Source organism: Thunnus thynnus, chromosome 12 (genome assembly GCF_963924715.1).
Source record: "Thunnus thynnus chromosome 12, fThuThy2.1, whole genome shotgun sequence".
NCBI classification, from domain to species: domain Eukaryota; kingdom Metazoa; phylum Chordata; class Actinopteri; order Scombriformes; family Scombridae; genus Thunnus; species Thunnus thynnus.
This window is the reverse complement of record NC_089528.1, coordinates 28,390,754-28,406,827: the sequence shown is the minus strand read 5'-3', so window position 1 is coordinate 28,406,827 and position 16,074 is coordinate 28,390,754. Positions and strand designations below refer to the sequence as shown.

Here is a 16,074-nt window from a genome sequence, read left to right as displayed (position 1 = left end):
CACTGTCTCACCCGTACCTTAAATAACACGCCTCCGACAATGCAGCTCCCTGCGTTGTTAACTTTAACATAGATCTGTTTGCTCTCTGAGTACACAATTTGGTGCAACAACAAGGTCTGTAAACTCTGCAGAGAGAGAGAGAGAGAGAGAGAGTTAGGGGTGAGCGAGGTGAACTTTAGCTCTGCACTGAAATCTGGATGAAGGGAAATTAGAGAATAAAACTCTCATTCATGGCTCACACAGATATTTTTCTGTTTGGTCGTTGTCTTCGGACAGTCGTTAAAAATCCACATGTGATGCTGACAGTCCTGGTACGAGTTGTAGAAATCTTGTTTCATAGCAGCTAAAGTAGCATTCTGTATGCTAACAGATACTGATACTCATTCAGATACTGTAACTATTACAAAAAACCTACCACAGCTCTGTGTACTTTGAGAAAATGTTGGACAAAACTTGACCTTTCAGATGAAATTAAACGCGACACATCTACATTATTCCCATTTGAGAACGTCTTCAGTGTTTTAAGTCCTAAGTGTGCTGTGATGTCTCAGCAGGAGACGTCGATGTGTTAATGTGAAGACGTCTCGCTGCTGAGCGCTGAACTGTGAGCTGTAATGACAAACCGGGTTCAAGTCCAGTGTGATTCTACACCAACTACATTCAGCCTCGTGTCCTGATTTTTATCAGTGATAACGAACCTTCCTCTTGTTGCCTTTGTGTGTGTATTCACTCTCAGTAGTGAGACTGGTAGTTGTTATTGTACGTAGTAGCACAATCATCATGCTTTCGCTGTTGTTGCTCCCAGACTGAGATCACAATAACACATCTTCTTATAACACAAAACATTCTCGTTACTTCATAAACGAATGAACCTCATTAAAACAAACTTTTCTGGTTATAACACGATGAGTTGGTAAGATGATGTAACAAGAAACTTCCTCATGTTGGTAAAACAAAAAAAAGATCCACTCAGTGCATGAAGAGATGATATTGTAGCCTGGTTAAAGTTTTATTAATGCTTATTTAAAACAGTTTGTGAGATAAAAAGAAAGGTTTGCAATGATAAAATGATGTTATTATAAGAAACATTTCTGTTAAAACGTATTAATTATCTCGTAATAACAAGAAAAGTATTCATTATAACATGAAACTGTCTCGTTTTAACATGAAAGGTATGTCGTAATAATAAGAAAAGGATCATGTTAAAACAAGAAAAGGTTTCTTATTATAACAAGAAACTGCTAACTGATAAATTTGATACTTTTTAGGAGTTGTTTTGTCAAGTTGTAATGTCTTAGAGTTTTTTATATCTGAATAAAATCAAAGAGTGTAAGAATAGATGGTGACTCGGCTAGTTGGGGTAGCGCTACTGAAACAGTATAATGGAAGTACTTGAAGTAGGGGTACTAATAGTACTATGAATTGTAGTTGTTGTAAATGTCTCTAGTATTCATCGTGCTGGTGGTATGAGTCGTACGTGAGTCTCATCAGGCTGCAGCTCCAGCTGTTTGTTCAGTCCAGCGTGTCAACAGCTTTTCCAGGTAAATCTGGGCTGTTTGGGGGCGAGTCCCGTCACACCCACCTGGTCCTGCGGGCTACATAAATAAACACCAGTGTCTTGTTACAACTGGCTTCAACTGTTTATCCTCAACCTGCATAAAGTTTTTGTTATATGTAGAGAAAATGGTTATTAAACGGACACACAGATGCAGATTAACACCATGCTGAAGGACTTCATGGGGTAACAGTTGTTCCTGGGACAAACAAGACTGACTTTACTGTTCCTGTAGAAGATCTGATGTTCTCAGTTTTATTAAAATGACGCCAGACTTTGAACTGTTTCTGCTGCGTTTGATAAGATCAAGAGAAGGTGAAGCATCACCCGAACCCTTTACTTTAGGTTGAAGGGTTAGTTGTCTTTCTTAATGCTAATAGGTTTATTGTCCAGATTTTGAGATATCCACTGCTACAACTTCTTCTCATCAGCATTGTGTCTTTACAGAAACAGTTTGATGATGTCAGGATACTCCTTCACTAGAATCCACAAACCTCATTGTCAAAGGTTTTTATTGGAACTATTTACTTTATAGAAACACCATGAACTGTGTTGAAATCAACCATGCTGAAGGACTTCATGGGGTAACAGTTGTACTTGAGACCAACAAGACGATCTGATACAGCGCCATGCGTTTTTCTCAGTTTTATTAAAATCAGGCCGGACTTTGAACTGTTTCACTTAAAGCTGAAGGGTTAGTTGTCTTTCTTAATGCTAATAGGTTTAATTCTTCAACTTCTGCATTGGAAAACTCCTTCAGTGTAATCCACAAAGCTCATTGTCAAAGGTTTTTATGGGAACTATTTACTTTGTAGAAAGTAGTTCCAGTGAAAACTTTGTTTGGATTTGTGACGTATAAGAAGTTCCAGAGAAAAGTTACTTGCTGTTGATTTTTTTTCAAATGTTACGTTCTAATGCTGTGAGCATCACAAACAACATTCAACAACTCTCCTGATTCTTCTGCTTGGATGCAGAAACCTCAGAGATGGATATCTCAAAACCTAAACAAAGGGTCGAGGAAGAAAAGATCAACTGACTGAAAACTGACTTGTAGCATCAAACTTTTCAACTGAATCAGGTAGTTCTCAGTAGGTGGTTGTTAAAACTTGGCCCTAATATAAAAATGTAGTGGAGAACTAGTATTATATGGTCTTTGGTGGACATTTTGACCCATAAAAATGGAATAAAGCGCCTTTGTTGTGACCGATGACTCATCTTGTTGTGATCCACCAACATAAATGACTAATCAAATGGTTTGTTGTTGCTTTTTAAACAATCTTTATGAGTGTTTTCTGATCTGGCAACCCCACAAAACTGATCTGACATCTCGACTTTCGGTAACTTGGTTAAGTTTAGGGACAGATCATGATTCAAAGGAGCCAATGTTTGTCTGTAGCAGATGGGATGTTAACAGCTTTTCTAAGATTCAATGCACAAAAAACATCTTCAGTATCTTCTGTTTTTGCATCTGAGTGACTACAGTCATTCTTCACACCATCACACGGGGCCTTTTGACAGGAAGACGTAAACATAGGAGGCTTTTGAGCGACAATTGCTGATGTTTTTCTGGTGACGACACTCTCAGAATCAATCACCCTTTGACAGCAACAACACAAAGAACCTGATAGGTACACTTTGAACAGTTTTGACTGAAACACCGAACAGAAACTCATATTTTATTCACAAGCTCACAAACTTATAAATCAATTTCCTGTCCTTCGGCTCATGTTTTCCACACCTCGCCTGAATAACAAAAAGCAAACACAGGAGGAGAAAATGAGGCGACACGGCGACGGCGGGAGACGGTTTTCAGAGTAGAGTCTCAACCTGATGGAGGGGGAGTCACAACATCACCTGTTGAGACCGCGAGCGACGATTGCGACAACTGCTTCTTATTCAGCAGCTGAGCGTATTCGCAAATAGAGAAGCGTTTTGCTCCCAGATGGAAACAGTTTGCAGCCGCGGCTCATCAGTATGCGTCTGGGTTCGGTAGACGAGAGGCTGGAACATGTTGCTGTGGTGAACGCATCACAAATCATGACGGCTGCTGCTGCTACTGCTGCTTCTCCTCCTCTCTCTCCCTTTTTTCTTTTTTCTCTCTCTCTGCCTCGATCGATCGGTCCGATTTTTGTCTGAGCATGAAATGGACCAGCTGCTGTGAGGCAAGTTGTTAAGGTGGGGAGTCACGGTGTGTGAGTCCATGTGTGTGTGTGTGTGTGTGTGTGTGTTGCTATCTTTTGCTGCATCACTTGCCGCCTCGCTCTCAGTTGAATTCAATTCATTAGTGTTTATTGGCATGAATGTTACATGAGCCGAGCTGCCAAAAGATCCTGAATATAGCTGAAAAAAAAACACAAATAAATGAGTGTAAATACCTGCCAAATGTGCTGCAGAGCCTCTCCCGCCTCTCTCGTATCTTCTTTTGTATTTTTTTTTTTTCTACTTTGCTCCGTCTCTCGGTGCAGCACGGGCTCATGGGAGAAGCCCTGAGCGACCCTGTGGGATAAATCCATTTTGGAAGCTCGAAATCTTGACAGATACCTTTTTTTTTTTTTCTCAGTATGAGAGAGCAAGAGAAGAAGGCTGTGTGTGTAGAGTGTGTGCATGTACGTGCACACACACACAGACATACATACACACACGCACACACTCAGCAGGGAGCAGCGAGGGAAGCAGAGAGGAGCCTCCGAGGCATTTTACTCATGTAGAGAATGTAATGAAATCTGAGCCACTCTTCCTCCCCTCTCTCCTCCTCTTCCTCTTATTCCCCGTTCACCACATACAGTGTATGGCATTTAAAGGACAGCAGTGATGATGAATGTGGTGATGATGATGATTTTATAACACCTGAACATACAGTTGCCCCTCCACCTTCAAACTCTCATCATATGTGATGTTGATCGAAATAATCAAACCTGACTCCATTTTTTTTTGTTTTTTTTTAGAGTTAGTGCACCTTCTCATCATATGAGAATATTCTAGATGTCTTGTGCATCAGTCAACAGTCAAAAAAAGTCTTCTTATTGCAGTAAAGTTGATTAATTAAACTGACAAAAGCTCATCGAAGCATCATTATGTTGGTCAGATTCCTAATGTATCATAAAACCCTTTAACATTTACTGTAGACCACCTGTTGATTGGTTTATTTAAATTACTATTAATGGATATAAACTTTGAACTGAAGAGCTGTTCTTGGGCACACCAGCATCACTAGATGGAGGAAGGAAAGGAAGAGCAGCCCAAAAGTAGACGGCAGTGAAAGGGACGTTACAACCCCGTCCATATACTTTTGGCCATTTGTTCTAATTAGCGGATGTTTTAATGCTACAGCATAAAATGATATTATAAATAAGTGTTTTAGTGCAGTTTAGCAACAGTTTGGTGAAGCTCCTATTGTTGCTATAGATGTCACTATAGCAACAGATGATGTAATGAGTACCAGTTATCATGTGACAAACTCCAGTTAAATGTCTGAACCTGACTGAGCCTGAATGTGACACTGAACTCACTTTTTACTTCAGATTTTACACTAATTTTTGGAAAATTATTAGTTTAATGGCTGTAAAATGTGTTTGTTTCTGCAATATCAGTTATGCTATTCTGCCAAAAGTATGCGGACACCCCCTTCTTTTACTGCAGTTGTTTCTCCTGGTTTCGGTTAGACTGGGCTCTTTGAACTTTATGCCAACAGTTTGTGTTTGGCCCATTTCCTGTTTCAACATGACAACGCTCTCCTGCACCATAAATAAAGAAAGAACTTGACTTGCTCATCTAACACCTTCAGGGTGAACTGACTGACTTAATGACTGACTGACTGACTGTGATCCAGGTTTTTATCACCCAACATCAGTGTGGGACCTCACTAATGCTCCTGTAGCTGAATGGGAGCAAATCCCTGCAGCCAGGGTCCAACATCTGGTGGAAAGCCTGAACCCAGAAGGGGTAGAGGCTGTTATAGCAGCACGTGGTGTTGGATTGACATGTTCAACAAGCACACACTGTATGTTTGTGTGTGTATAATGTTTAGGTGTCGACCTTGTGTACTTGCTGCAAATCTAAATAAGATTAGAAACTAGAGTCGTCTTGCCATCTTTGATCATTCTAGCGTTGCTTTAAGGACTGGATGGAGTTAAAGATTTAGATCAGAAGAAGAGCAGATGTGATTTAAAACTTTTTGCCTGGTTGCTTAATCTGAATCATTTGGCAATTTGGCAACTTTGTAGAATTTCTGCATCTGTTCAGTTGGTGGCATTTCCCAAGAAACCATACTTCTATCAAGCTTTGACATCCTTCTTTGGTTATAAGTTTGGTGCAGGAACGTTGATGCATCATCGGTGAACCAGAATGAGATTTTGTGTGAATCTTTGGATCTTTTAACTCAATTTCTTGGTTTTAAAAATTCAGTTTGTAGGGTTTGGATTCTGCTAACGCTTCATTTCAACAAATTGGTTTGAAATGTACCAAGAAACCTTCCTCTCATTGAGGTAAATTGATACACTGGGCTGATATGTATTAATTACAGTCTACAGTTCATCTCCCAGCCTCCCACTTTCTTCTCAGGCTTTAATTTCTGCTCCTTTACATCCTGGTTCTCCTTCAGGTTTCACACCTTCACTCCTCCATCAAACCGACACTTGTTTCCTGCCTGTGAGGAAGCCGGCCTGTGTAACTCACATCTGTAGCTCTTTTCTTTTCCCCCTTGTCGATTTCTTCCAAGTATCGAGCAGTGTTTCTCTTTCTCTCCGAGTTCCTTTTTGAAATAAAGAGGAGTGCGAGTTGGGATTCGGTTGTACCGACAAAATAAGAAGGTGCTTTGTTTCCTTCTGGTAGAAAAAAACTAATTAAATAAAGGTTTTTAATCATCTCCTTACATCCACAACAACACATCAATGAACAAATCTAATATTTACTCTACTGAAGACACAACATGATTAAGTGTTTTTGCTCTGAGGCGGTGTTAACCATTTTGGGAAAAAGATGTCGTTACTCATTCAGTCTGGTTATAAATCTTCTAATTAATCTAGCAGAGGCTCATTTATTCTAAGCTATCCCCCAAGTTACCTTTATGTAATTTAGATAATGCCAAAGATGCCCCGTTCACTCCCCGATACATCATTCTAGCTTTAAATCATCTCATTTTTACTTCAGGATACAGACTCGCAGCGCCTGTAAAGGCTGCCAGAAAAAAAACTAATCAATCTCCGGACGTTGGAGTTCCCACAGAAGGTTTTCAGCATGAATACAATAAGCTAGAATAGAGGTTTGCACATCCACAAAACCTCAGTGGTAGAGGTGTTGGTCACGTACAACTAGCCTCCGTCATTTAGCCTCTTACGGAGTCCTAAAAAAGATCATTTGTGAGAAAAAACAACATAAAAACACCATATTTTAAGAATGTTTGATCCGTCTTTTCCATCTTCATCATTCCTGTCTCTTACAAATTACATTGCAGCTTCATTGACTTCCATCCATCTGTGTGTTCTGTGCTCTTCTTCATTAGGACGTCATTAGTTTTGTCGTTTGAGGAGGAAGAGGAAGCGAGGGAGGATAGATGAGAAACGGGAGAGAAAGACAGAGACGCACAGTTCACACGTCTATTCAATCGGACTTTTATTATTTTTCACCATGTTTTTTTTTTTTAAACTGAGACGAATGAGGAGGTTGTGGAAATCCTGTGAGGAAGAGGGGGGAGTGTTGATGGTTTATGGCTCTTAATGGGCTCATCTAAATGTAAATGAGTGCTGAGGTGGAGACAGGGGGTCTATCTGTCTGTCTGCTGCTGCTGCTGGGAAGGCGAAATGTTTAGAAAGGAGGCGAAGAGTGTTCATTCACAGAGTTCATTTCAGTTCAACTCTGTGTGCTTCAGTGGCAAACAAGTTAACAGTATTATATCAACACTGTGAAATCCAAAAAGTTGCCGTGAGCATCATTTTATCTTCGGTAACTCATGATAACATCGGTTCAGAGACATTTGTGAAATAATGGTAAACAAAGGAGACCAGGAGGGTAAACAGATTTTAGATTTTTGGGGCGACAGTGTTGATTAATATTAGATTACCTGGTTTGAATCCAGCTGGAGTTGAAATTAGTCAATGGAAAAATTAATCTGCAACTATAAGAGATGATTTATATGATCTGTTTCCAGCTTCCGATTTGTAAGAATGTGCTGTTCTTCTTCTTCTTTCTTTTGAAATATCTCTCTATCTAGGAAATTTCAGTTTCCACTGTTTTTCTGAAATGTTGAGGACAAAATGATAAATCTGTTAATCTAGAAGATAATCAGCAGATTAATCAGTAATGACGATATTTGTTTGTTGCAACCTGAAATCTATCTGTCTTTGCATTTTCTACAGAAGCTTATTCTGTCATTAACGGGTGGCTGGAGCGTATCCCAGCATCCTTTGTGCCAGAGACTCGGTACATTAATGTCAGCAGGATGTATTTTAGTGAGGATGCTGACCACTGAGCCACTGGGTCTGAATATATCTGGCTGCTCTTATACTTCTTCTCTCTCTTCAAACCAAATGGACACAATCGACAGGTCAGATAGTAACGTCTTTTATGGAAAACGTTCGACACGCCGCACCTTTAACTTTGCCTTTTATGTCACATTCATGTACATTTCCATTTGAAATTAATGATTATTTACATCATGGATTGTTTTCTCAGTCAATTGTTAAGTCTATATAACTGCAGGAAAATAATCTTTTGCCAATCACAGTTTCCTGCAGCACAAGTTATTTAAACAGCTTATTTTGGCCGGCTGACAGTCCAAAACCCAAATATCTTCTGCTTATTATCATAGCAAATATTTGCATTTGAGGGACTGGAACTTGTGAGTTTTTTTGCTTTAGTAACGACTTAAATGTTTAAATAATTTATTATTGATGTAGATACAGTTTATACACAGAATAATGTCATCACACAAGCAACAAGGAGACAGTAGTGGAGGGTTATATGTCTGACATAAATTATATATACTGAACAAAGGTTGCAGATGTGTTTCAGTAGAATCTGTTGCTTTTAATGAAACTGTCCACTTTAAATGACCTTATAGTTTGAGTATTTTGCTTATAGTCACCAGCTGCTCTGTTAGCAGGTCAAACAGGGATTTAGTTTGTTGATATCCGCCCACCACTGCAGATACAACCACCCATGGTTTCAATGAGTGTGTGTGTGTGTGTGTGTGTCCGTCTGTGTGTGTGTCTGGGGGGCGGGGGGATTAGCCATATTAGCCATGTTAGATACACACATGTGGCCTGCACAGATGCTGTGGAAACTCAATCTGTACAGTTGGAACGATCGGGGTCACCAGAGGTGGTTAAGCACCAGGTGTGTGTGTGTGTGTGTGTGTGTGTGTGTGTGTGTGTGTGTGTGTGTGGATCCTGCTGGTGTAACTAAGGCATAGCTAAGGCGTCTGGGATCCCGATATCATGGACAGGATCCAGTCTCTGGAATTTAGGGTTGCAGAATGACGTCCAGCTTCAGCCCTTGTTGTTGTTGGAACAAACTAAAGTGGGAAAAGAAAGGGCCATGGAAACTTTATTTTGTGCCACTTTAACTCCTTAAACATTTGAAGTATTTGAAGTATTTTCTCCTAATTTGTTCCAGATGAGCGACTGGTGTTGCAGCATGGCAACAATACTAAAATCAGCCATGGCGAGGCCTGTTTTTCCGCTGTGTTCCTGACGTAAACAAACTGAACAGCATCAGAAAACAAAAATAACTCCGATTATGCTGCAGGCTGTGTGCTATACTGAAGGGGATCAGACTTTTTGTGATTTCTTTGTCATTTATATAGTGTTATGATGTTGGATGTCTAATTTTAAACATGGTCAAAGCTCCAAAACGTGAGGTGAATGGATGTAAAATGCTCCCTGCAAGATAAAGATCTATTTTCTGTTTCCAAATTTGCTAACGAGATGATTGTTGCATTCGTCTGCTCTGTTGTCTTTGTTGCTGATTGTTTGTGTCGTCCAATCTCATAATTCTGAATACAGTGTACGATGATGCTCCCAGCCTGGGACCTGACTTGCATACGGTTGGTTTACATGCTCATAAGTGACCGGATATACGCCTAACCGAGTTTCTAATTGTCTTTTTTTATACACATGAGCGAGACAAAGCAAAACAGGGGAAAGTATCAGTGTGACAACAGAGCGAAAGTATGAAAGAAAAAAAAGAAGAAGAAGACTGTTACACAACAACAAAACATTCTTGTATGCAACATAATTAAATCCAAAGACTGACTAAAGCAGAAAGTGATATTAAATATCCTCCTTAAGTCTAAATAAGTTGTTTTAAAGAAGAATAAACTGTGCACTCTGACTATGGCAGCACCTTTTATCTAATAACATACCTGCTGCATGTATACCAGGGTTTACAGCTGAACTGTTTCCTGCATAACTTTGTTTCTTGTGTGCATGCAAAGGTGCTGATAGTTTAAGGCTTTTTTTTTTTCCTGGTTCAAACACACTTTGATAGAAGATTTGCATGCAGTAGAATCAACGGCCATGACCTTCCCTTTACAGGACTATCTCCAGTCACCATCAGCTCACCCTGCTGGACAACTTTCAAAACATCATTCTGAGTAAACCAGAGCTTCAGTTTCACACCCAGTTCCTGTGGTCACATCAGGCTGTTCTCGTTACGCCCTCGGGTTTCACATTCTCTGCTGCCACACAGCTTTAAATCTACTCTGCGCCGTAGGAAATTAGAGCGCTTTTCTTTCATAGCTTTGGTATTAAGTGGGATATACAGTAGGAAGAGTTGTAGCAAGGGGGGGAGGGAATGTGTGGGTAAACTTTTCTCAGTATTATGTTAATTTTTGTTTATGGAAGATGACATTTTTTTGGAGACAGAAAGAAAAAGAAGTCTTCCACCGAGACAGTTTCTCCGTCAACTGTAAAATGATGGAGAACTCTGCCACCTCCCTGACTCATTATACTGTGGTGAGGAGTGGAAAAGAAAACTGCCTCTTAAACTGAGACTTGCATGTCTGAAGACTCTCAAGTCTCAGGGAGGTCGCTGCGACGTCCAATTATTCAGTGCAAACAGTCAAAACTGACAGGACATGCTAAAAGTGTCCTTCAGTTGTGTTTTTTTTTAACTATTTGCAAGGTTTGATCTCTTCTCAGCTTGAGCCTGATGCAAGGGTTTCTTCTTTTCCGGTGGTCTAATATTAATGATCGCAGCCATGTTTGATTTGGGCCGAGGCCTGGAGCGCGAGTAGGGAGGCATGAAGGTTAAAGTAGTTTCTGTGTTCCCACACCTCAATGTGTCACACTGTGTGGGAGTCCATTAGTGACAGTCATGTGGCGATTATCAAAAGAGCCGAAGTGACAGGGCGGCAGATGAGAAAGAAGGCAAAGGAAAAAGACGGAGACAATCAAAAACAGAAGAACAAAGGGAGAAAGGAGGGGAAGCAGAGACTGTAAAGAGGTTTCTGAACAACCTTCTGCTGACTAAACCTCAGGGGTGAAAGTGTTTTCTTGAGAGAGAGCGAAAGAGAGCTTAAAAAAAAAAAGTTCTTGAGAGACTGAGAGAGAAACTGAGTCGTAGTTTTAAAGGCCCGCACTCCTCTCAGATTAAAACCATATTGTTTTAGCAGCACACGCTGGTATTTCCTCTTGGCCGGGCTGCTCAGGGGCTGCTGGGTGGAGCACCGGGGGAACGCGAGCGCCTTGCCAAAGCAGCGCTGCAGCTGACGCTCCGCAGCACATGGAAATACCTCTACTGCTCTCGCCATGCCAGGCAAGAGAGGGGCCAGGTTATTTCAGAGGACGGTCATCACTAGTCGTTAGGTCCTGGAGGATTGAAGGGAGCGCTGGTCAACTTTTTTTTTTTTCAGGCTCCGTCTGTCAGCTGGAATAAAAACGGGAGATAAGTTTATGCAACTTCAGGCTCGTATGAAGCCCTGAGGTAACAGTTTATGGCACTGGTTTGGATAAACCGGTTTCAGTAGCATCACAGCTGCAAATGATTTAACACTGCAGACATGTAAAAACATTAATCATTAAATAAGCATTGATTTAGTCATTTGCAGGTCAAATCTAGAGGACTAGCTTAACACCAGACGTCTGTGCTCTGACTGTTATTATATATTTCAGCTACAGTTGAACACACACTACTGATATTGACAGGACAGTATGTATATCTGAGGATTATACCCAGAAAACACTGATTTGGTCAAGCTGTTTAGACATTTAGGCTAAAACTGGACCAAATTTGAATGTGGCAGTTCACTCTCGACCTCAGAAACAGTAGCTTGATGAGGTCTGTTTTAGAGCTGCAACAATTAATCGAATAACAAATAATCGATTCATCCATCAGCAGAAACTTAATCATCAACTGTCTTCATGATTGATTAATCAATTTGAGTAATTTTTAAAGAAAAAAATGTCTAAATTCTTCATAATAAAAGCCACCCTTTGTTTCACCAGTTAAATGCTTTTAATATGAAGTAACAGCAGAAGGAAATTTTGGGTTAACATCAGCGGTAACTTACTACAGCTCTGAAACAGCGTTAGGAGGGGGAACAGTAACAGTGAAGCTGATCTCAATGAGATAAAATTCAAAGCTGTAACGCTGCATCCTTTTCTTTGAATCCTTCCTGCGTGTGAAGGCAATTTAAATCGAGTGAAGGAGTGGCGGACTCCACCACTAACAATGGAAACTACTATGTAGAGAGGTAATTACAGAGTGCAAATACATCGAATGGCTATTGCTGAAAAAAAATGCAGAACATAAATAGTACCAAGAACAGGGTTTGATTTCATGAAAAATCCTAAGGATTATAACTTTAACATGGAAGCAACAATGTCTTTTGTTCAGCAAATCACCAGATCAGTGTTTACTGTGAAGACTGTCACATGCAACCCAGTACAACAAACCAGCGCTACAGATTATCCTTGTTAAGCTTAAAGTGTTTTTGTGTGACAGAAGTGTGGATTGTGAGTCCATAGTTTGGGGATTTCTTTGTATATTTGAGGTGAAGATTTGACATCTATGTTTAGATTATAGATTATATATATATATAGATTATTTTGGGATGTCTCTAATGGTCTTCAGTTTTGTATTTTAAAGTTTAAACCAGTGACAGTGTGGTCACAGACGGCTCTTTCATCCTTTCTTTTGCTGGGAATTCACACCCAAAACAACTAAAAGAAAATTTAATAAAAAACTGTAAGGTAGCAGTGTTTTCCACCTCTAAATTGTAATAAAGTTAAAGCCCAAAAATTGAGTGTAATCCATGTTGGGAGTACAAATACCTCCTCTGATGGCTCAAACTGACAAGCGACTGAATCCTCATGGCTCACATTACTACCCAGAATGCCATTTGGCAGTGATTAGCGTAGAGATGGCCCCTGCGATTTCTGGCCTGAGATACTTTATTTCCCATGAGCAGCCAGTCATATCTGGGATCTGGGTGTGAAAGGCTAATACTCTGTGATGCTTTTACAGAACCACTGGATTATGTACGTCTTTATGTATGTGTGTGTGTATGTGTGTATGTGTGTGTGTGTGTATATATATATATAATCTGCTGGTATTAAGTGCACTCTAATCAAGCCACAGCAGAAGCCTTTATCTGATGTTAGTGGACACTGATGTTTTTTTTTCAGCCAATACAGCAATATAATCCCAAACTGAGAGGAAAAAAACTGGCAACAATTTTCTAACAAGCTCAGTTTTGGAACCTTTAGCACAACACCCGCTCCGCAGGGCTTATGATCAGGTTAACCTGTACTTATTGAAGCTTTATTTATCCAGTGAAAGTTAACTCAACACACATGTGCTTTTCCAGCAACGCCCTGCTTCATACACGTTTACACCACTATTCACTTACCCGGGCCTCTGAGCTGCTCTACTGGAGCAAATGGGGTTCTGTTTATTGTTTAAGGGCTCCATTAAGGGACGGTAGCAACTCTCTGTCCCCCCCCACCCACCCACCCCTCCCCAAAGTTTCTGGGGATTGCAGTCTTGCAGTCTTTAGTTTATTTAACTCTAAGCACTTATCTGGCACATTTAGCATAAAAAAAATGCATTCTTTTGAAAGCAGAGATCACACACATTCTGCTGGATTTACTCTTTCCAGGGATTTCCAGTAATAGAAGTTCCAGTAACACTTCATGGTAAGATGTATTATCATGAATTCATGCATGTAATAGCTCATTATCTATCAGGAATGTGCAAGAATTAGCAGTATCTACAACCCAAGTTCTATCTTTGGGTCTCTTTCTTTGGAAAAATGATTTGTGCATATTGGGTTTGGAGAGGTTTTCCAAGGGTCTGTTTCAGATGGGGTCCATAATTGTGACCCATGTGTAGACCTCTACCCTGGAATGCTAGCTAAGTTTGCATCCAAATGTGGCAGAAATTTTAACTTAACTTCAAGAATATCGTCAAAAGAAAACGCAAATGAATGTGTGTTTCCATCCAATGCTGTTATGTGAATATTGGGATTCGGGCTCATCAAGATAAACAGTCGGCGTCGTTAGTTCTCCGGTCCGACGCCATCGAACTGATGCGGAAGAAGAAGCCGCAACGAGATGACGTAATTAAAAGAGCTTCAGTCAAACTTCAAACATTGGAAAACTGAGGAAGGAAAGTTGACTTTATTGTTTGTTTCATGTATTCATTTGAAGCATGTTACAGTCTCCTCATTGGTCCAGATGTTTTTTCGTCTGCCGTCAGTGGAAGCTTGAATGACGCTTCATGTATGTCATGATTTATTTGTTGAATCTGTTTCATTTGCACTTTGTTGCATTTTCGTTTTATTGATACATCGACTTTTTTACTTCAAGCCAAGCGTAGAAACTTTTTTTTGCAAATTTCTGGCATTTCTACAATTTCTTTTATGCGCAAATTGAAGATGCGCATAAAAACACTTGAAAGGAAACACACTTAATGCCTTTTCTATCCATTTCATATACAGTATTTGTAATATAAAGTGCAACTCACTTCTCCTTTGATGACATTTCTGAACTTCTTTCCATCTTATACATCTGTAAATAAAGGGAATTAAAACCAAGCAACAAGAGCTTGTGGGTTCACCGGGTTAATTCTTAATCCTGTTGCCTCTGATTCCACCGGGACACGACACAAACTGGAGCCTCATGTATACCCAACGAGAGAATTGTGTTGCTGAGGAAGGCTGTAGCTGCTGCACTGCGCCGCTCTGTGCTGTGCTGTACATTTCCTGGCTAACACAGCTGCTCATACACTCTGTTCCCCCCCCCCCCCCCCCCCCCTGAGATCACAGTCAGCTACACTCAGAGCCAAAGTCCAGGTCACCACTTCCTTCTCCTCTTTTTCTCCAGATTGCAGCTGGCGGATGTAATTGAATTAAGAAGGAAGCTGTTTCTTTTGGCCGTGGATGCAGTAGCATAATGGATGTGATGCATGTACCTAAGAACAGGTACTTGTCAGTGTTTTTGATGATGTAATATTTCAAAAAGCTTCAAAATCTTTTGTTTTTTTTCTCTCTCTCTCTTTATTAGTCAGGATTTATTTTGGGAAAAGATATGCTCAACATTCATAATGTTTTCCGCAAAGATACACATCTGGGAGCTGCCCACCACAACAGCTGTCTGTCAGCCAACTCAGCATGTCTGCCAAAGCAATAAAGACTGTTTTGCTCAAAGAAGATTTCAGTTTTTTTAGGCAGTGGAGAGTCCGTCTCATTCACTTGTTCTGTCCAAATCTTCTCAGTCTTTTACCTCCAGGCCAAATTCTCAGACATCGGAGAGCAGAGAAAAGACTTCTGCCAACACTGATGTCACACCCTGAGACCCCTGTCGGTTCAGTTTTAAGTCGGTTTTATTTTAAGACCCTGCAAACATGTGCTCGCTGTTGTTTTCTGTTTTATCCGTTTGAAAGAAAATCTCAACTATTATCAGTGACTCACCACCTGTTGGTGTGAAAAGTGGCTTTAGAAAGGTTTGTTAAATCATAGAGTTGAATGTTTTGTACAGTAAGTGTTGGATGTTGCAAGCTGAGAGGCAAAGTGTTGGACCGCGTTGCCAGGAAAATACTACTGTGAAGTATCTGTAAAAATATTGGCTTTGCAGCAACAGATTCTTGCATCAATAACAGAAGGTTCTTGTACAGTGATCAATATATACGCCCTGCACTCAGGACATGGGCTCAGTAGAAACGTAATTATGTAATTATGTCACTTACTACTGTGGGCTGCATCCAGTCCACAGACACATCCTGAACTGAAATTATATATCTTTGTCTGCTACAGCGCACGTCTCCTGTGTTCTCCTTTGAGAAAAAATCTGAAATTATTTTTTGGTTTCATGATGGCATGCTCTAGTTTTGCATTAATGCAACAGAATACCATTAGTTATCTGTCTATGTAGGTGGAAAAACATGTTCTGCAAAGACCTTTTAATGCAAAAAAAAGCCATTAACAATATATTTAAAAACATGTTGACATTATTTTTGACAGCAGAAATGTCAGTTAAACAAATGCTAACTGTTAGTTTCATCACCACTGATCTGTATGTTCA

The 16,074-nt window shown here is 40.1% G+C and overlaps 1 protein-coding gene across 11 annotated transcripts in view; it reads left to right on the top strand.

The window, feature by feature from the left end:
• The window catches only part of LOC137194624 (disco-interacting protein 2 homolog C), a 240,339-nt gene that overhangs the window by 92,200 nt on the left and 132,065 nt on the right, over positions 1 to 16,074 (top strand). For 2 of the 11 annotated variants that reach the window (XM_067606709.1, XM_067606708.1), the window contains exon 2: positions 14,878 to 14,975. The exons of the other annotated variants lie outside the window; for them this stretch is intronic. In XM_067606709.1, coding sequence (XP_067462810.1) covers positions 14,960 to 14,975 — 16 coding nt within the window. In that variant the 5' untranslated portion in view covers positions 14,878 to 14,959. The remainder of the gene's footprint in view (positions 1 to 14,877; positions 14,976 to 16,074) is intronic. 11 annotated transcript variants of the gene reach the window in all.